Consider the following 20,000-nt stretch of genomic DNA (forward strand, 5'->3'; position numbering starts at 1 on the left):
TCAACCCCCCGCCCCCCCCCTAAACCCTAATAAACCCTAAACCCTAGCAGGGAAATTTACCTGGTGTCTCTACTGCAACATATTCTCCAGGTAATTTATCAATTAGGGTTTCGAACTCGGAGTGTTTTTGTGCTGCCTTACACCCTAAACACTCCTTACTATGATCTATTGATGTTATTAACACCACCGCACATAAACACGCTACACGGCTTAAGAATGCCTGAAACACAAACCCTAAACCCTAAACCCTAAACCCTAAACCCTAAACCCTAAAAAACCGTAAACCTCAAAAAAATCCTACTTTATAAGACGTCATGTGTGAAAACTTTTTGGCAGAAAACCACAACCAGCTCAAACCCTAAACCCTAAACCCTAAACCCTAAACCCTAATTCCTGAACTAAGGAAGTCTAACGTCTCTAGAGGTCGTGTTTTTTGCATTATGAATTAAGAATTAGGGTTTAGGGTTTGTAGGGTTTAGGGTTTACGATAGCTAGGACGGTAACGGCGAATGTCTCGAGTCTATCCTTAAATAAAGGTAATTTAGATGCAACTGCCAATACACCGTAGAGCAGCAGCAACAAGGAGAAGATAAACATTATACAATAGAAGACGCGCTCATTCATACGAAAACTTAGCCAATGTAGTCTATCAGCAGCAGAACCTGCAGCAGCAGCAACACAGCAGCAGCAGCAGCAGCAGCAGCAGCAGCACAAGGAGTAAGAATATTGTAACATAGGTGGCAATGCTGCAGCAGCAAAAATGGTGCTGCAGCAGCAACAGAAACGCTGTTGCAGCACTGCAGCAGCAGCAGCACAAGTTGGCTGCATAAATAATGCAATAATAAGAGAGCAGCAAGATAAGAAGGCGCAAACGGCAGAAGAAGGCTGTGGCGATTGGTGTCTCGAATTAGGGTTTATGAGGGTTTACAAGGGTTTAGGATTTATTCGGATTTTTAGGGTTTTTAAGGGTTTGGGGTTTATGAGTGTTTATGAGTGTTTATTAGTGTTTATTAGTGTTTACTAGTGTTTATTAGTGTTTATTGGTGTTTATTAGTGTTTATTAGTGTTTATTAGTGTTTATTAGTGTTTATTAGTGTTTATTAGTGTTTCCGAGGGTTTACAATTTTTGAAGATTTTTGAGGGTTTAGGGTTTACGAGGGTTTAGGGTTTAGGGTTTACGAGGGTTTAGGGTTTATAATATACTTTGTGATACGAATAGGCAAGCAACTTGCATAAGTTCAACAAATAACATAAGTAGACCAATAACTAAAATAGTGAATATTTTTTTCGTGTTTTTGAAAAATTAGGGTTTAGGGTTTAGGGTTTAGGGTTTAGGGTTTACGAGGGTTTAGGGTTTTGATACCTTGTGATACGAATAGCCAAGCAACTTGCATAAGTTCAACAAATAGCATAAGTAGACCAACAACAAGAAGACGAAAAGGATAGAGGGAATTAAGATAATGACAATAAGCTTCCTCGTCTGCTGCCTTAGGGAATCGTAGAGGATTTCTTGCTGCTGCTAATCTTTTTTCTGCTGCTGCTGCTGCTGCTGTTGCTGTTCCTGTTGCTGTTGTTCCTCCTCCTCCTCCTGTTGTTGTTGCTGCTGCTGCTGTTGATGCACGAGAAGCATGAGGTGTATCTTGATCACCACCACCAGTACACCTTTGCTGCTGCTGCTGCTGCTGCTGCTGCTGCTGTTTATTGTTATTATTGTTGCTGTTATTTGATGTTCCTGCTGCTGCTGCAGCCATATTGCTGCTATCTCCTGTGCTGCTGCTGCTACGTGGAGGTGCAGCAGAAGCAGGAGAATCAGCAGCAGCACCAGCAGCAGGTGCAGCAGCATCAGCAGCAGCAGAAAAAGTATATTTATTAATTAAATAATCATCTGTCTCCTTTGTTCTCCTAGAGAAATCGTCTCCCCCCCATAACTCAAAGAAACGAACAAGATACACCCGAAACCATAAGCAGCAACTGCTGCTGCTGCTGCTGCTGCTGCTGCTGCTGCTGCAGTTGCTGCAGTTGCAGTTGCAATTGCTGCAGTTATTACAATTACAATTGTTGCAGTTGCTGCTGCTGCTGTTATAGCATGTCCTGCTGCAGCAACTTGTTGTGCTGCGGCGTAAGCAGCAGCCGCTGCGGCGACCACAACCATTGAAGCTGCTGCTGCTGCTGCTGCTGCTGTTGCTGCTGCTGTTACAGGTTAATATAGGGTAAGGGGGGCCACGACTGTCTCCTCTGCTGCAGCCTGCTGCTGCTGCAGCAGCAGCAGCAGCACCATGACGACTTGCTGCTGCTGCTGCTGCTGCTGATGAAGTACGAGGGAAAAATAAACCACCAGATAGATAATGTAGTTGCTGCTGCAGATTACGACGTGCATCTGCTGCTGCTGCTGCTGCTGCTGCTGCTGCTGTTGCTGCTGTACGGTATGGCTTCATTAAGGGAGCAGAAGCAGGACGACGCAGCGCAGCAGCTTTTGCTCGAGGTATAGGAGCTGGAGCTGCTGCTGCAGCAGCAGGTGCTGCTGCTGCTGCAGCAGCAGCAGATGCTGCAGATGCAGCAGCAGCAGGAGGGGCTGCTGGAGCAGCAGCAGGAGGAGCTGTTGTTGTTGTTGTTGCTGCTGCTGCTGCAGGAGGAGGAAGAGGAGGATGAATAGGTGCAGCAGTACTATGTGTACTTGTCTCACTACCACTGCTGCTGCCGCTGCTGTTGCTGCTGTTGCTCTTGCTGTTGCTGCTGCTGCTGCTGCTGCTGTTGCTGCTGCTGCTGCTGCTGCTCGTGTTAGCAGTCTGAGGAGCAGAAGTAGCAGAAGAGGAATCCCCCTTAGGGAGTTCCCCACTATTTACATCAGACATTGCTGCTGCTGCTGCTGCTGCTGCTGCTGCTGCTGCTGCTGCTGCTGCTGCTTAATTAATATTTAGGGGTTTTACCCCAACCTTGTAGGTAAGCAGACGGCCATAGGGCCGCTGCTGCTGTTGCTGCTGCTGCTGCTGCTGCTGCTGCTGTTTCTGATGTTGTTGTTGGTGTTCTTGCTGTTATTATTCTTGCTGCTGATATTGCTGCTGTTGCTGCTGCTGCTGCTGCTGCTGCGGGTCTGTTGTTGCTGCTGCAGCTGCAACCGGTGTTGCTGATATTGCTGCTGCTGCTGCTGCTGTTGCTATTGTTGCAGCAGTTGTTGCTGCTGCTGCTCTTGCTGCTATTGTTATGGTCTTGTTGTGACTATGATTGCTGCTGCTGCTGTTGCTGCTGCTGCTGCTGCTGTATTGTTATGCTGCAGAGACACCGCAGGCTGCTGCCAGAGGGGTTGTGTCCCCGTAGCTGCTGCTGCTGCTGTTGCTGCTGCTGTTGCTGCTGTTGCTGCTGCACTACCTTTAGACGAATCTGCTGGTAGTGCTGCTCCTCCTGTTGCTGTTAAATAGGGGTTCGGCTGCTGCTGCTGCTATGCTGCTGCTGCTGCTAGGCTGCTGCTGCTGCTGCTGCTGCAACAGCAGCAGCAGCCGAACCCTAGGAAGTGATGCAGGTATGGAAGGCAGCGTATTATTAGGGTTTAGGGTTTAGGGTTTAGGGTTTAGGGTTTGAAGTATGGCGGTGAGGCGTTTAAGCGCTGCCAAGGCGGCACGCAAGGACGGAAACGTGCAGGGTTTAGGGTTTAGGGTTTAGGGTTTAGGGATTAGGGTTTAGGGTTTAGGGTCTCCGCATAAGAGGAGACACAAGCGGTGCCCTTAAGAAGAACACCGATGGATCCCAGCCGATCCCAGCCGATCCCAGCCGATCCCAAGCGATCCCAGCGGCTACTACTACTAGCCCCAGCAGCAGCAGCAGCAGCCGCAGCAGCACAGCAGCAGCAGCAGCAGCAGCGGGTCTGCAGCAGCAGCAGCAGCAGGAATGCAACAGCAACTGAAATATAAGAATAAATACTCTATTTGCTGCTCTTTTTTGTTGTTTTATTTCCTTATGATGGACTGCATGCGCAACACAAACCCTAAACCCTAAACCCTAAACCCTAAACCCTTCAACCTTCGGTCTGCTGCCACCACGACATATAAAACCCTCATAAACCCTCCTTTTTTAATTAAATAATAAATAAATTTATATTTATTAAATTAATGGGGTAGAAGAGCTGCCTATACACCCTAAAAGGGAACCCCTCACTGCTGATTGCTGCTGCCACAGCAGCAGCAGCAGCAGCAGCAGCAGCTCCATGCGCCTTTGCTGCTGTTGCTGCTGTTGTTGCTGCTGCGGTTACTTCTACGGTACGACTCTTGCTGCTGCCCTTGCTGATCATAGAATTACTACTACTGCTGCTGCTGTTGCGATTGTTGCTGCAGCAGCAGCTGCAGCAGCAGCAGCACATGCCACAGCAGCAGCAGATCCTGTGGCTACAACCGTGTCCCCTAGTTATGGTGCTACTATTGCTGCTGCTGTTGCTGCTATTGCTGCTGCTGTTGCTGCAGCTTCTGCTTCCTAACTGCGTCTGCATCAATCGTAGCGCTTATAGAGAAAGTCTTGTTGCTGCTACTGTCTGTGCTGCAGCAGCAGCAGCAGCAGCAGCAGCAGCAGCAAAGTGGTGCTGCAGTTACCCCACACTTTGGGATCGGTCGATCCCCTGTGTCTGCTGCAGCAGAATATCAAGCACATAAGGACCCGCAGGTGCCTCTTCTTGTATCCGCCACCGCTGCTGCTGCTGCTGCTGCTGCTGTTGCTGTTGCTGCTGCTCTTGCATGCCATGGAGGCAGCGAAGAACAGACCGGTGCAGCAGCGAGCTTGAGGGCCCGTCCTCTTGCTGCTGCTGCTGCAGATCTTGCAGCAGCACCATATCATCACAGGCGCTGCTGCACGGGTCTAGTGCTGCTGCTGCTGCTGCAGCACCAGAGTTCTGGTGCAGCAGCAGCAGTTTTTGCTGCGCAGCCTCAGCAAGCTGCAGCAGCGCAGCAGCAGCACGTAAGAACTGCAGCGGCAGTGCTGCTACGCCTCCTGGTAGTTCTAAGGCAACATGCAGCAGCACTGCATGCAGCTGCAGCAGAGCAGCAGCAGGCAGCTGCTGCTGCGACAGCAGACGCAGCAGCTGCTGCTGCAGTTCCTCTACTTCGGCTGTTTGCGCAGCAGCAGCAAATGGATCTATGCTTTGCTGCAGCAGCAGCTGCTGCTGCTGCACTAAAGGCTGCAGCAAATCCATTAAACAATCTGCTGCACCTAACCTACCATGCAATCGGTGCTGCAGCAGCAGCTGCTGCTTCTGCTGCTGCTGCTGCCGTTGCTGCTGCACCGAGGAAATAGAAGGCAACTGCTGCAACGCATGCAGCAGCAGCGCTGCATGCCATGCAGCAGGGGCGGATGCACCTGCTGCAGCAGAGAAGCAGCACTGCAGCAAATGACGAGGCAACGCCTGAAACAGCAGCAACAGCAGCAGCAGCAGCAGCAACAGCAGCAACAGAAGCTGCATGCAATGCTGTAGAACAAAACACCGCCTGCTGCAGCAGAAGCAGCTACAGGCAGACGAAGCAAAACAAGCAGCAGCAGCAGCAGCAGCAGCAGAAGCAGCAACACACTACGAAACCCAACAGATGCAGCAGCAACAGCAGCAGCAGCAGCAACAGCAGCAGCAACAGCAGCAACGAACCTGAGTTGATGAGTAAGAAATGCTTTGCTTTTTCTGCCAGCGTTTGCTGCATGCGGCTACCAGCAGCTGATCCGGGCACAGCCCTATGCCGCTGCTGCTGCTGCTGCTGCTGCTGCTGCTGCTGCTGCTGCTAGGGATAGGCTTGTTTGCTCTATCTAACTTAACAAGAGATACAAATATACTCGCTAATCCCTGTGGGGTGCATGCAGCAGCAAACCGTGGCAGCAGCTGCAGCAGCAGCAGCAGCAAACTCTCCCTTAAGTTGTCTACCTCATTAACACTTTTGCTGCTGCTGCTGCTGCTGTATGCAGCACACGTAGCAGTAGCAGCAAGCGCATGCAGCAGCACCGAGTAGTGCTGCTCCCGCTGCAGTGCAGCAAGAAGCTCCTTCTTACGCCCAGCAAGAGAACTTAATATTGCCTATACACAGCAGCAGCAGCAGCAGCAGCAGCAGCAGCAGCAGTTGCAGTTACTGCACATGCTGCTCCTCAGCAGCAGCAGCAGCAGCTGCTCCTGCTGCTGCTACTTCCATAGACACGAGCAGCAATAGCAGCAGCAGCAACCGCAGTAACACCAGCAGCACTAACTCCCCAAACTAACAGCATCAACAACAAACAGCAGCAGCAGCAGCAACAGCAGCAGCAGCAGCAGCAACAACAACAACAGCAACAGCAGCAACAGCAGCAGCAGCAGCAGCAGCAGCAGCAAATTACCTGTAGTGTATATGCATCAATATGCCTTCCCTTAGATAGAGCACGAAGAGAAAGAAGAAGACCTTGCACACTAAATGCTGCTGCTTGCTGCTGCAGCACAGCAGCAGCAGCAGCAGCAGCTGTTGCTGTTTGCATGCGAGGTAATGATGGTAGCTGCTGCAACGCATGCAGCAATAATGTCATCTGTTGCGCTGTGCACCGATCCCTGTTGCTGCTGCTGATGCTGTTGCTGCTGCTGTTGCTGTTGCTGTTGCTGTTGCTGTTGCTGCTGCTGTTGCTGTTGCTGCTGCTGCTGCTGCTGCTGCATCTTTGTGAGTCCTTGACATCCCGAGACGCTGCAGGAACCGCAGCAGCAGCAGCAGCATCACCACCACGAGCAGCAGCAGCTGCAGCAGCAGCAGCAGTAGGAGCAGCAGGAGCAGCAAGACCTAGATTCTTTGTTGCATGCAGCAGCTCAAGGGCCCTATTAATTAACAAGAATAGCTGCCGTCGCTGCAGCAGCGGCTGCAGCCGCTGCAGTGCAGCAAACAGCAAACTTAGACCTTGAGGACCCATAGAATGCAGCAGCAGCACACGTTGCTGCTGCTGCTGCTGCTGCTCTTGCTGCTGCTGTTGTTGCTGCTGCTTCTGTTGCTGTTGGTCTTGTTCTTGTCGGTGCTGCTGCGTTGAGCCACTGCCGCTGCTGCTGCTGCTGCTGCTGGTGCTGCTGCTGCAGCACACATCAACAATATCCGCAACAAGGGGCCGCAGCAGCTCTGCTGCTGCAGCAGCAGCAGAAGGATGAGGAATATCTGCAGCAACAGCAGCAGCATTAGCAACAAGAGATAGATCTTGCTCATTCATAGATCTGAGGGGCCCCCAAGGGGGCCCCCCCCCTCCTAGTAGTACCCTAATACAACGAGTAAGAGATAGTCTCATGGACATTGCTGCAGTGCTGCTGCTGCTGCTGCTGCTGTTACTGCTGCTGCTGTTGTTGTTGCGCGTTCGTGCTGCAGCAGCAGCATCTTTTGCTGCTGCTGCTTGTGTTATACGAGCCAATGCATTGCATGCAAGAGCAGCAGAACGACCGCCTCCCTGCTGCTGCAGCTGCTGCTGCAGTTGCTGCTGCTGCTGCTGCCAATGTCTAGTCAGCTGCGTAAAGAAACAAGCAGCAGCAGCAGCAGCAGCACAATTAGGTGCAGTACTAGCGACACAACAGCTGCTCTTGCTATCTTCTGCTGCTGCAGTAGCAGCAGCAGCAGCAGCTGCTGCTGTTGCTGCTGCTCCAGCAGATGGAGCATCCTGTTGGGCAGCAGCAGCAGCAGCAGCAGCTCTTGCTGCTGCCGCAGCAGCAGCACAGAGGCATGGCTTCACAGCTCCAGCAGCAGCAGCAGCAGCAGCAGGAGCAGCAAAGTTTGCTGCTGTGCCTCGCAGCACTCGCGCTGTCTCACGAAGGTTACACAGCAGCAGCTGCTGCTGCAGCTCCTCCTTGCTGCTGCTGCTGCTGCTGCTGAGAGCATCCGTGGTTGCTGCCGTTTCTGCACGTTGTGCTGCTCCCCCTGCTGCTTCTGCTGCTGCTGCTGCTGCTGCTGCTGCTGTATAGTGGCGATGCCCGCCGTGCTGCCTAAGGCGTCTGTTTGCTGCTGCTGCTGCAGCGCGAGGTAAATTCATACACCTAACACGCGATCGATCCCGCGGTTGCTGCAGTTGCTGCAGTTGCTGCGGTTGCTGCAGTTGCTGCAGTTGCTGCAGTTGCTGCAACAGGTGTCGCTGCAGCGGCTGCTGCTGCTGCAGCAAGCGACGCCTTGCTGCTAAGCAGCAGTTCAAGAGAACAGTTGGGGGAGGCCCCCTGGGTAAACAAAAGAAGGGGGGCCCCCTCATCTGCCAAGTCATGTTGCAGCAGCAGCAGCAGCAGTTGCTGCTGCTGCAGCTGTTGCTGCTAGTATTTACACCCTCTTCTCTATGTATATTGAGCCATCTAGAAACATCAACTGCAGCAGCAGCAGCAGCAGAAGATGTGTGCTGCTGCTGTCTACACACTCCAGACCCTTCGAGCTGGGGGCCCCTGGGGCCCCTGTGGGGCCCACGGGATCTCCGGGGGCCCCACAGCCAGTTTACGGTTTAGGGTTTAGGGTTTAGCGTTTAGCGTTTAGATATTAGGGTTTAGAGATTAAAGTTTAGGGTTTAGGGTTTAGGGTTCCATTGCAGCATTCTGTTGCCTGGTGCCCCCCAATCGAGACAGCAGCAGCGCAGCACTGCTGCTGCTGCTGCTGCTGTTGCTGCTGTTGTTGCAGCAGCAGCAGCAGCTGCTGCTGCCTTCTTCAATATCATATTTTATATATACGTTGCTGCAGCAAAGAGAGGATAAAAGGAGGTTGTAGCTGCAGCAACAGCAGTAGCAACAGCAGGTGCAGCAGCAGCAGCAACAACAACAGCAGCAGCGGGAGTAGTTGAATTAGCAGCAGCTGCTGCTGAATCTTCCTTGCTGCTCACACATTAGGGTTTAGGGTTTAGGGTTTAGGGTTTAGCGTAATGAAGCTCCACAGTTTCCGCGCTCTGCGCATCAGCGCACTGACTGGATCGCCCATTGGCTATGAGGTAAACCCTAAACCCTAAACCCTAAACCCTAAACACTAAACCCTAAGCACTAAACCCTAAACCCTAAACCCTAAACACTAAACCCTAAGCTGTAAAGGCTAATTCATAGACCGTTGAGTTTAGACACAACTAGCTAACGGGAGGCCGTCATAAACCCTAAACCCTAAACCCTAAACCCTCATCTGCTGTGCATATGCCCTGTTGTGCTGCTTAGGTATTGATTAGGCCTGCAGAGGCATCAGCAGTTAGTACTGCTGCTGCAACTGCAGCAGCAGCAGCAGCAATAGATGGTGCAGCAGCACAGGAGGCCTGCGCGGAGGCAGCAGAAGCAGCAGCAACAGCAGCAGAAGAAGGACGAGCCCTATTTGTATGCAATGCCCCCTTGCTGCTGCAGCAGCAGCAACTGCAGCAAGCATTTGCTGCCTTTGGTCCTGTTGAGGCCCTCTATGATAAATTAACACAACAAAAAATATCCAAAAAATCCGTAAACCCTAAACCCTAAACCCTAATTAACCCTAATAAACCCTAAAAACCCTAAAAACCCTAAACCCTACTTGATCCTATCCTATCTAAACCCTAAACCCTTTTTGGCGACTCCACATTTCATACCCCATCTGTATTCTCCTTTAAACCCCTAGGGTTTAGGGTTTAGGGTTTAGGGTTTAGGGTTTGTCTGCAGGTGGCTAGTGTCCGTCTGGTGCATATTATCTATGAGGAAGCAGCAGCAGCAGCACGCGCATTAGCTGCTGCTGTTCCCCTTGAATGGGGGCCCCCTAAGGTTGGGGCAAAGGGGGCCCCTAAAAAGGGGGCCCCTAAGGAAGGGTGCTGCGGTTGGGGGCCCCAGGGTCTATGGGAAGGGTTTAGGGTACAGTCTAGCGGAAGTGCCGTCAAGGAGGGGCCCCTTAATTGGGTAATAGAGGCAGCGTCGTTATTTAAACCCTCAAGGAAGCTGAAGGCGTAAACCCTAAACCCTAAACCCTAAACCCTAAACCCTAATTCCTGTTTTATTCCCCAGGTTTAGAGCGCACTGTGCCTGTGTAAACCCTTAAATCAGCTAAACCCTAAACACTCAAAATGTACGGCAGGTGATGAGGATGCACACGAACAATCACGAAATTATAAAGGGTTTAGGGTTTAGGGTTTAGGGTTTAGGGTTTGTGGCTCAGACAAGTTGACGCATTTATGCAATCTTATGACCTAGGGAAGGATTTAAGAAAACAACAAAGAAATAAACAAATTGTTGATGAGGATGGATTCATTCTTGTACAAGGGTAATTTATAAACCCTAAACCCTAAACCCTAAACCCTAGAGACCGTAAACCCTAAACCCTAAACCCTAATTCTTAATTTTTAGACAGGTGGAGACTCCTTGTTGAAATTCCGTTGAGGGGATCCGTTCGGGTGAATAATCTTCTTCTTTTGAGACCAAGGGTTTAGGGTTTAGGGTTTAGGGTTTAGGGTTTAGGGTTTAGGGTTTGGGGTTTGCAGGCCTAAGAATAGTGCTGGAGAAGGAGAAACAATAAAGGGTTTTCGTCGTGCAGAGACGACACATTTGTTGCATGCAGGAGAAGAGAGTATATTTAGGCAGCAAGCAGCAGCAGCAGCAGCAGGAGCTACATGGGGCCCCCATCTAGGTCCTGCTGCTGCTGCTGCTGTAGGTATTAATACACCAGCAGCAAATAAAAAAAGAAAAAGAAAACAACTTATTGAGGACTTTTATACATTTAATCAACAAGAAAAAAGAAAAAAACGTAAACCCTAAACCCTAAACCCTAAACCCTAATTAACCCTAAACACTAAACACTACAAACCAGATTTAGTTCCTGACTCCCCCCCTAACGCGCCTATTGCTGCTCCTGCTGCTGCAACTGCTGTTGCTGCTGCTGCTGCTGCTGTACAGAGGAAGAAGACGCTGCTGCACGAGCGCAAAAGGCACTGCAAACTTTGGCGGAGCAAGTCAAGGTGAGCGAGGGTTTAGGGTTTAGGGTTTGTTTGGAACTCCCATTCGTGCCTCAAGGGTTTAGGGTTTAGGGTTTAGGGTTTAGGGTTTAAAGATGCGCTTCTTGTGTGTTCAGAAGAAGGCCTTCCGCCTCACTTAATGCCGAGCTCTCTTATCAGCTAGCTAGCTACCTAGCTAGCTAGCTAGCTAGCTGGTTAGCTAGCTAGCTGGCTAGCTAGCTAGCTGGCTAGCTAGCTAGGTAGCTAGCTAGCTAAACAAATAACTAAATAATTAGCTAGCTGGCTAGCTAGCTAGCTAGCGGACCGGAGACCACATGCATTGTATACCCAAACAAGGGCCAATTTTATTGTCTATAACTAGTAACAGCTAGCTGTAGCTAGCTGTAGCTAGCTGTAGCTAGCTGTAGCTAGCTGTGGCTAGGTGTTACTAACTCTTATTGGCTGTTTCTAGCGAACTGTGGCTAGCTAGCTTTAGCTAGCTAGCTATAGCTAACTGTTACTAACTCCTACTAGCTATAGCTAGCTATAGCTAGCCGTAGCTAGCTATAGCTAGCTGTAGCTAGCTGTAGCTAGCTGTAGCTAGCTGTAGCTAGCTGTGGCTAGCTGTAGCTAGCTATAGGTAGCTGTATTCCTTCCTTGATGATGAGGGGATAGGATGTTTGTTTCTTTATAACTACATTTAATACCTGCATAGATATAACAGATATTGCTGCTGCTGCTCCTGCTGCTGCTGTTGCTGCTGCTGTTGCTGCTGCTGTTGCTGTTGCTGCTGCTCTTTCTGCGGCTGCTGTACAATTTCGTTGCTGCTGCTGCTGTTGCTGCTGCTGCTGTTGCTGCACTGTGCTGCTGTTGTTACATCATGTACTGATGCTGTAGTTGGCTGCTGCTGCTGCTGCTGCTGCTGCTGCCATTGCTGCTATTTGCTGCTGCTAAGGGCTCCTGGGGTTGGTGCTACTCCTGTACCTGCTGCTGCTGTACCTGATCTATTTGCTGCTGCTGCTGCTGCAGTAGCTGCTGCTGCATCTCCTCCTCTTGATGATGCAACACGTCAGCAAAGACTTGCTGCTGCTCCTGCTGCTGCTGCTCTTCTTCCCGCTGCTGCCGTTCCTGTTGCTCTTCCTGCTGCTCCTTCTCCTGTTCCTGCTGCTCCTGCTGCTGCTCCTGCTGCTGCTCCTGCTGCTGATGCGGCTGTTCCTTTTGCTGCGCGTGCTGTTCGTCGTTCTGTTGCTGTAGTTGCTGCTGTTCTACTGCATGCTGCTGTTGCTGCTGCTGCTCCTCCTCCTGCTGTTGCTGCTGCTGCTGCTGCTGCTGCAGTAGCTGCTGCTGCTGCTGCACTGCAGCTAAGCAAGCCTGCAAGCGCGACAGCGAGGCGTCTGCTGCCAGCAGCAGCTCGGAGGCCCCGGGGGCCCCCTTGAAGCCCGCTGCAGCAGCAAACCCTAAACCCTAAACCCTAAACCCTAAACGTTAAGCCCTAAACCCTAGGGTTTCAGAAACATTGTCTAGGGTTTGTAGTGTTTAGGGTTTAGCGTTGTGCAGGAGCAAAATGACGATCGTATTATTTGGAGAGACAGGGGAATCAGGGTTTAGGGTTTAGGGTTTAGGGTTTAGGGTTTACCAAGACGAAGGAGGCGGAGGAGAGGCGGGTGGTTGGTGATGGCTGCTTTTACACGAGGGTTATCCTGCAGAGCAAAAAACCCTAAACCCTAAACCCTAAACCCTAAACCCTCGAGTTGACAACTTGAATAATTTTATTGGCATTAGTAGGGGAATAGTACGAAGGGATTATTAGGGTTTAGGGTTTAGGGTTTAGGGTTTAGGGTTTACGAGTTTAATTCTTTTATATCTTTCATCATGGGGATGTTCTATTGCATTATTTAATAACTTAGATAAAACAGACAAACTTTCTGCTGCTGCTGCTGCTGTTGCTGCTGCTGTTGCTGCTGTTGCTGCTCCTGTTGCTGCTGTTGCTGCAGTCGTACAGAAATCTTCTAGTGCAGCAGCTGCCTGTACACCTCAACACATTAACCAAAAAAGGGTTTAGGGTTTAGGGTTTACAGTTTACTTGGGTTGCGGGCTACGGTGTCTAGAGATTGCCACCCCGTAGCAACAGCAACGCTAAACCCTAAACCCTAAACCCTAAACCCTACAACCTATGTTTCTACCCCTAATGCGCAACCCTAAATCAAGCCCAAACCCTAAACCCTAAACCCTAAACCCTAAATCAGACCAGGGCCTCCGTGCTTGGTGATGCATCCAATGGATTCTCCTGAAGGCAAGGACAAGACGCAAACCCTAAACCCTAAACCCTAAACCCTCAAATTTGAACCCTAGGCCTCATCCCCGGAACCCTAAACTCTAGCCCCTTCATTGTAAACCCTAAACCCTAAACCCTAGACCTTAAACCCTTACTGGATAAGAAACAAGGAGCTGCTCTGTTGAACCCCCAAAGACAGGCCCTTCTTCTGCTGGTGGTCGTAAACCCCCAGCCAATCTATACAACTCTGTTACTACTGTACTATCCAGCTGCAGCACAAACCCTAAACCCTAAACCCTAAACCCTAAATCATAAACCCTACACCATAAACCCTAAAGGCTACGTCTTATAATATTTGCTTAGATGGTGGCTCAGACAACTGCCGCGAAACACTACAGGCATTTGACGAATTTTCTCTCTCAACGTCTAAACCCTAAACCCTAAACCCTAAACCCTAAACCCTAAACCCTTGCCTTGCAATAATCAGCTTTTCTCCTAACATGAGCCATAGCATGAACAACACCAAAACCACACAAAACTAAAAAACTCGCGGCAACCCCTGGAGAAAAAATTTCCCCAGAACTATCAAATACCTGCACACAAACCCTAAACCCTAAACCCTAAACCCTAAACCCTAAACCCTAAACCCTAAACCCTAAAAATTGAAGCATGTGTCTTGAGGCTTTGCAGAAAATCATAAGATATAAAATTCTAAACCCTAGATGCAGAAACCCTCCAAACTAAGATTTTTAGCCAGACGACAATCCCCAAACCCTAAACCCTAAACCCTAAAGCCTAAACCCTAAACCCTAGACGCACAAGTATGGATTTGTTTTGCTGGTAAGCTTCAAGGACATGTGCTGCTGCCTCTTCATAAGGAAAGTGTTTAATGTCTACACGGAAGGGGAGATGCAAAACCCTAAACCCTAAACCCTCGAGGGTTTTGCAACAAGGTTGGATAGAACCACCAGCCTGTGGCGGTGCTAAACAGAGCAACACCTATACAGCAGCAAAACAACAAACAACAAACCCTAACAATCAGCAGCAGCAGCAGCAACAGCAGCAGTAGCAGCAATAGCAGCAGCAGCAGCAGCAGCAGGAGCAGCAGGATTCATGCAGCAGCAACAATAGCAGCAACAGCAGCACCACTCTACGCAGCAACAACAGTGCTGGCGGCAGCCCAAAATCTACAGCAGCAGCACCAGCAGCAGCAGCAGCAGCAATAGCAGCAGCAACAGCAACAGCAGCAGCAGACCTGTATTTGGAAGTGTTTAAGGGCTTGAGGGTTTCCGAAGGCCACGCGGCAATCAGAAATAAAAAGAGCGAAATCTTTAGCAGGCTCGTCCTTCATCTGAAGCAAACCCTAAACCCTAAACCCTAAACCCTAAACTCCAAACCCTAAACCCTAAACCCTAAACTCCAAACCCTAAACCCTAAACCCTCAAGGGAAATATATAATTGCCCCTTTGATAGGAGAGAAAGGTGCGGTGGGGAGGTTGTAGACACAAAAAGGTTCAAGCACCGAAGGCTGGAGGCCAACTGTTGAGGGTTTAGGGTTTAGGGTTTAGGGTTTACGAGTTTTGTATTGGGGGCAATAATCTCTGTTGGTCCTGGCAGTAAAATATCTGAATCCGTGAGAAGAAGAGAGTAGCGAGGCATTAAAGAGTTTATCCCTCCTGCAGCGAAAAAATTAGGGTTTAGGGTTTAGGGTTTAGGGTTTAGCGAGTATTAGGGTTTAGGGGTCAGTAGGGTTGATAATTTGACGGTTTGTAAATGTTTGTAGGGTTTAGGGTTTAGATATGAGGGCTAGGAATTGTTCAGGGGGTTTAAGGGTTTACAGTTTAGGATTTAGAAGAGGAACTTTGGGTGACTAGGGTTTAGGGTTTAGGGTTTAGGGTTTAGGGTTTAGGGTTTACCTGCTAATACAACAGCTTCTGTATATTGAATTCCTCCATTTTGCAAATAACGCAAAAATTGCAGCAACAGGGGATCGTCGTCTCCCTCCCCCACAGCCACTACCTGCAGCAAACCCTAAACCCTAAACCCTAAACCCTAAACCCTAAACCCTAAACCCTGGAGTGGAAAATCATCGAGGGCATGCACTAAACTCGGATTCATTCAGAGCTCTTATTCACTCTGCTTGCTTCTGCGATTCGTGCAAGCAGCAGCAGCAACAGCAGCAACAGTAACAGCAGCAGCAGCAGCAGCAACAGCAGCAGCAGCAGCAGATCGTACAGTTTTGAGCTTGCAGACTACAGCAAGCCATTGATGTAGATGGGGAGGCCCGGTGCGGGCTTCTGCATCTTTTGCTGCTGCTGCTTCTGCTGCTGCTGCTGCTGTTGCTGCTGCTGTTGCTGCTGCTGATGCTGCTGCTGCTGCTGCTGCTGCAGTAGCAGCCCCTTGGGACTGCAAGCGGCTCATAGCAGCAGAAGCAAGCTTCTCCCTGTCAACTGCAGCAACACCGGCACAAAACCCTAAACCCTAAACCCTAAACTATAGATCGTACACTTCAAACCCTAAACCCTAAACCCTAAACCCTAAACCCTAAACCCTAAACCCTAAACCCTAACTGACCTTTCCCTCCGCGAGTTGAGTTGTGCTGCAGGCAGCAGACGCAGCAGTTGCAAACCCTAAACCCTAGTTCGCACCCCCTAGGAAAGCGGACCCTAAACCCTAAACCCCCAAGACCCTAAACCCTAAACCCTAAACCCTAAACCCTGTCTAACCGGCAGTGTCTCTGTCTTGTGTGGCTCGTCTTCAGGTGGCAGTGGGTTGCTGCTGCTGCTGCTGTTTGCTGCATCAGCAGCAGCATCTGGTACTCCATCAGCAGCAACATTCCCCGAGGCAGCAGCAGCAGCAGCAACAGCAGCAGCAGCAGCAGGACTATCTGCTACAGTTGTTGCTGCTGTATGCATGTGCTGAATATCAACAATTTCTTCGTCCTCCTTATCGTCACACTCCTGCTGCTGCTGCTGCTGCTTCTGCTGCTGCTGCTGCTGGCCGTTCTGTTGCTTCTTCTGCTCATCCTTCTGCTGCTGCTTCTGCTGTTGCTGCTGCTGCTGCTTCTGCTGCTGCTGCTGTGCAGCTGAGGACCTAAGGCGGCGGAGGGTTTGCATGCGCATGCGGGGCCACACAAACCCGCTGCTTCGTGCTGCAGGGTTTGCTGCAGCAGAACGGGACACCGCGGGACCTGCAGCAGCAGCAACAACAGCAGCAGCAGAAACAACAGCAGCAGACACCAAAGTAAACACAAACCAGCAGCAGCAGCAGCAGCAGCAGCAGCTGTAGCAGCAGCAATGCAGGTCAGGTGGCTCCCTTACTAACTACAGCCAATAAATACTACAATTAATAAGCCACAGCAGCAACAATAACAGCAAAAACAGCAACAGCAGCAGCAACAGCAGCAGCAACAGCAGCAGCAGCAGCAGCAGCAACAGCAGCAGCAGCAGCAGCAGGAGGACGAACGTTCTGTCTGTTTAAGGAGCAGCAAAGGAGGAGCAGCATTATAATCATCAATTGCTTTCTTTACATCTTCTATTGACCTCCAAGGAGATACACCATAATGTAGCTTCTTAGGGGGCCCCCCTGGGGGCCCCCCTAGGGGCCCCCCCCCTGGGGGCCCCTCTTGGTGGCCCCCCTGGGTCCCTTTTTGGGAACCCCTCTGATTGCGACCCCTATGTTTGTGACCCCTCTTATTGACCTTCTGGAGGGGGGCCCCCTCAGGGGGGCCCCCCTGGGGCCCCTCTGATGGGTAAAGGGGCCCCCATGGATTCCTACAATCAAATAATATTGCTGCATGCTTTGCTGCCTTATGATTAATAATACAATAAACAAGAGAAGGAGAGGCAACACTCCATCTCCTGCTGCTGCCTGCTAGGGTCTCTCTTAGCAGCAGCTGCTGCTGTTGCTGCTGCTGTAGTGATATGGCTGCAGCACAACTACTACTACTACTACTACTACTGCTGCTGCTGCTGCTGCTGCTGCTCTTGTTGCTGCCGTAAGGCCACAGCCAACGCCCGCCATCCTTAGACGAACGATCGCCATGAGAATCCCGAGAGAAGGGACGCACGCAATTCTGACCCATTGCTGCTGCTGTTGCTGCTGTTGCTGCTGTTGCTGTTGCTGCTTTTGCTGCTGTTGCTGCTGCTCCGTTTGATGTTGCTGTTCGGGCTGTTGCTGGTGGTGATGATAGTGCTGCTGCTGCTGCTGTTGTTGCTGCTGCTTGTTGTGCCCAGAAGGCTATATCGTGATTATCCTCTCCTGCTTGTTGTTGCTGCTTTTGCTGCAGCAGCAGCAGCCGCTGCTGCTGCTGCTGCAGCCGCTGCTGCTCGAGATAAAGCGGTTGTCTAAGAAATTAAAGAAAAACCCTATGCTGCTGCTAAGTTAGGGTTTAGGGTTTAGGGTTTAGGGTTTAGTGTTTAGGGTTTAGACACTCTGCAGTGGACAGGCGCCGGTATCGCCTCTGCTGCCAGTAGATAGATCGCGTGCTGCTATTGCTGCTGCTGCTGCTGCTGCTGCTGCTGCTGCTGCTGCTGTTAGCTGCATGCAATATTGAAATTGTTTAATTATAGATGGTGCTGCATGTGTCGCTGCTGCTGCAGCTGCTGTTGTTGCTGCAGCTGTTGTTGCTGCTGCTGCTCTGGACCGTCGGCTGCAGCAGTCAATGAGGAGCGCGACCTGCTTCAGCTCGGGGGTTTAGGGTTTAGGGTTTAGGGTTTAGGGTTTATGCAGGTGAATCAAGTGAGTTAGTCACAGGAGTTATTTTATGGGTTTATAAATTAGGGTTTAGGGTTTAGGGTTTGGGGTTTATGGTTTAGACCTCATGAGCGTCGTCGGCGCCGGGCAACAACAACACCAGCAGCAGCAGCAACAACAGCAGCAGCAGCAACAGCAGCAGCAGGTTACGCTATATTATTGAATACTTTATAAGAAATTATTTTTAATTATAATTTTATTTAATTAATTTCTTTAATATTTACTACAGAAGGCGTCATATATGCTTCCTAATCTAGTGTTGCTGCTGCTGCTGCTGCTGCTGCTGCTGCTGTGTTGCTGCTGCAGTTGCTGCCCTAGCAGCAGCGAACGGCAGTGCCTGCTAGGGGCCCCCCAATGAGTTGGGGGCCCCCAGGGAAACTACCCTGCAGAAGCAACCGAAGCAAAATAAGAAACACAAAACAGCTTCGGCTTTAGGGTTTATGGTTTAGGGTTTAGGTTTTAGGGTTTAGGGTTTAGGGTTTAGGGTTTCACTGCAACACATGGACGTAGGGGGGCTGCTCCCGCACCTTCCCGCAGTTAGGGAGTTGCAGCAGCGCAGCAGCAGCAGTATAGCAGCAATAATATATCAGCAGCAGCAGCAGCACTGCAGCAGCAGTAACGCTGCAGCAGCAACACTGCATCAGCAATACAGCAGCAACAACACAGCAGCAGCACGTGCACAGGCAGCAAGCGGAGCAGCAGCAAAATAGCAGCAGCCCCTCAGCAGCAGCAGCAGCATCAGTATATGCAAAAGCATTAACTGCAACAACAGCAGCAGCAACAGCAGCAGCAGCAGCAGCAACAACAACAACAGTGAGCACAACAGTGGCGACTGTAACAACAACAACAGCAGCAGCAAAGACAACTGCAACAGCCGTAGGACTGGCAGCAACAGCAGCAACAGCAGCAGCAGTAGCAGGAACAGCAGCAGCAGCAGCAGCAGCAACAGAAGCAGCAGCAAAAATGGCGGTGCGTAGCGCTAGTATTCCTCAGCTGCTGCAGCAGATGAAAGACATTGACTTGGTAGGCAAGAACAATCTTCTTCTTCTGCTGCTGCTGCTGCTGCTGCTGCTCTTGCTGTTGCTGCTGTTGCTGCTGCTGCTCTTGCTGTTGCTGCTGCTGCTCTTGCTGTTGCTGTTGCTGCTGTTGTTGCGGCTGCTGCTGCTGTTGCCTTTGTTCTACTGCTGCTGCCTAAACGTCACAGCCACCTGCAGTTGGATTTCCAGCAGCAGCTGCTGCTGCCGATGCTGCAGCAGCAGCAGCAGCAGTAGCAGTAGTAGTAGCAGCAGCAGCAACAGCAACAGCAGCAGCAGTCGGCAGACACCTCGCTGCAGCTACCGTAGCAACGAGGGAAAACGTTTTTAGGGTTTAGGGTTTAGGGTTTAGGGTTTAGGGTTTATGGTGCTCAGGACAAACGGGTTATGGCGGCGTCCGACTTGACAGAGGCAATCTTAAGCAGTCCACAGGTGAGGGTTTAGGGTTTAGGGTTTAGGGTTTAGGGTTTGAGTTTCGTGGATTCTTAGGACGAAGACCTGCCTGTTTAGGATTCTAGGGTATAGGATTCTAGGGTTTAGGGTTTAGGGTTTAGGGTTTGGGGTTTTCAGGGTTTAGGAGCCGCCTGGGAAGGACGAGCAGCGACGGCCCTTTTGCAACAACTTGAAGATAATTCTGTTGATGTACAGGCGAATGCGGTGAGGGTTTAGGGTTTAGGGTTTAGGGTTTAGGGTTTAGGGTTTAGGACATACTAGGACTTATAATCTATGATTTAAGGTGTAAGATGTAGGGTCTAGGATATACAAGATATGGTTAATTGTTAAGGGTTTTCTATTTAGAGTTTAGGGTTTAGGGTTTAGGGTTTAGGGTTTAGGGTTTAGGGTTTAGGGTTTATGTGTCATAGGTTCGTTGTATTCGTAATTTAATTTGTATATTTTCTCCATCAATTCGTCTAAACACTTTTCTTTCTCTTTCTTCTTCTGTTAATAATTATACTAATGCATTTAGACATATTCATTTTACTTGTCTTAAAGGTAAACCCTAAACCCTAAACCCTAAACCCTAAACCCTAAACCCTAAACCCTAAACCCTAAATATACCCTAAACCCTAAACCCTAATTATAAACCCTAA

General features: G+C 50.2%; 6 protein-coding genes across 6 annotated transcripts in view; 3 read left to right on the top strand and 3 right to left on the bottom strand.

The window, feature by feature from the left end:
* Window positions 1-1,519: 1,519 nt before the first annotated feature.
* Window positions 1,520-2,852, bottom strand: EMWEY_00032650 (hypothetical protein; the record flags this gene model as incomplete). Its single annotated transcript, XM_013478417.1, has 2 exons — window positions 1,520-1,779; window positions 2,369-2,852. The coding sequence occupies 2 exons, from the start codon at window positions 2,850-2,852 to the stop codon at window positions 1,520-1,522; spliced, it is 744 nt and encodes a 247-aa protein (XP_013333871.1).
* A 727-nt stretch (window positions 2,853-3,579) lies between these two features.
* Window positions 3,580-3,898, top strand: EMWEY_00032660 (hypothetical protein; the record flags this gene model as incomplete). Its single annotated transcript, XM_013478418.1, has 2 exons — window positions 3,580-3,585; window positions 3,686-3,898. The coding sequence occupies 2 exons, from the start codon at window positions 3,580-3,582 to the stop codon at window positions 3,896-3,898; spliced, it is 219 nt and encodes a 72-aa protein (XP_013333872.1).
* Window positions 3,899-4,573: 675 nt separating this feature from the next.
* Window positions 4,574-8,202, bottom strand: EMWEY_00032670 (hypothetical protein, conserved; the record flags this gene model as incomplete). The annotated part of the gene is made up of 5 exons (XM_013478419.1): window positions 4,574-5,383; window positions 5,618-5,809; window positions 5,966-6,037; window positions 6,530-6,665; window positions 6,806-8,202. 5 exons carry the CDS (start codon window positions 8,200-8,202, stop codon window positions 4,574-4,576), a joined length of 2,607 nt encoding a protein of 868 aa, XP_013333873.1.
* Window positions 8,203-8,841: 639 nt separating this feature from the next.
* EMWEY_00032680 (hypothetical protein, conserved) lies at window positions 8,842-11,006 on the top strand (the record flags this gene model as incomplete). The annotated part of the gene is made up of 7 exons (XM_013478420.1): window positions 8,842-8,907; window positions 9,122-9,391; window positions 9,587-9,729; window positions 10,074-10,178; window positions 10,396-10,481; window positions 10,808-10,869; window positions 10,983-11,006. 7 exons carry the CDS (start codon window positions 8,842-8,844, stop codon window positions 11,004-11,006), a joined length of 756 nt encoding a protein of 251 aa, XP_013333874.1.
* An 811-nt stretch (window positions 11,007-11,817) lies between these two features.
* Window positions 11,818-17,204, bottom strand: EMWEY_00032690 (hypothetical protein, conserved; the record flags this gene model as incomplete). The annotated part of the gene is made up of 12 exons (XM_013478421.1): window positions 11,818-12,287; window positions 12,482-12,545; window positions 13,094-13,132; window positions 13,276-13,389; window positions 13,621-13,713; window positions 13,940-14,119; window positions 14,376-14,471; window positions 15,047-15,139; window positions 15,356-15,570; window positions 15,695-15,719; window positions 15,847-16,310; window positions 16,586-17,204. The coding sequence occupies 12 exons, from the start codon at window positions 17,202-17,204 to the stop codon at window positions 11,818-11,820; spliced, it is 2,472 nt and encodes an 823-aa protein (XP_013333875.1).
* Window positions 17,205-18,838: 1,634 nt separating this feature from the next.
* The window catches only part of EMWEY_00032700 (hypothetical protein, conserved), a gene marked incomplete at both ends in the record, with an annotated part of 8,206 nt that continues 7,044 nt past the window's right edge, over window positions 18,839-20,000 (top strand). Inside the window, 4 exons of the mRNA XM_013478422.1 lie at window positions 18,839-18,898; window positions 19,285-19,341; window positions 19,480-19,566; window positions 19,773-19,902. Of these exons, the coding sequence (XP_013333876.1) occupies window positions 18,839-18,898; window positions 19,285-19,341; window positions 19,480-19,566; window positions 19,773-19,902 (334 nt within the window). The remainder of the gene's footprint in view (window positions 18,899-19,284; window positions 19,342-19,479; window positions 19,567-19,772; window positions 19,903-20,000) is intronic.

This window comes from Eimeria maxima, genomic scaffold (assembly GCF_000499605.1).
Source record: "Eimeria maxima Weybridge genomic scaffold, Emw_scaff429, whole genome shotgun sequence".
NCBI classification, from domain to species: Eukaryota; Apicomplexa; class Conoidasida; order Eucoccidiorida; family Eimeriidae; genus Eimeria; species Eimeria maxima.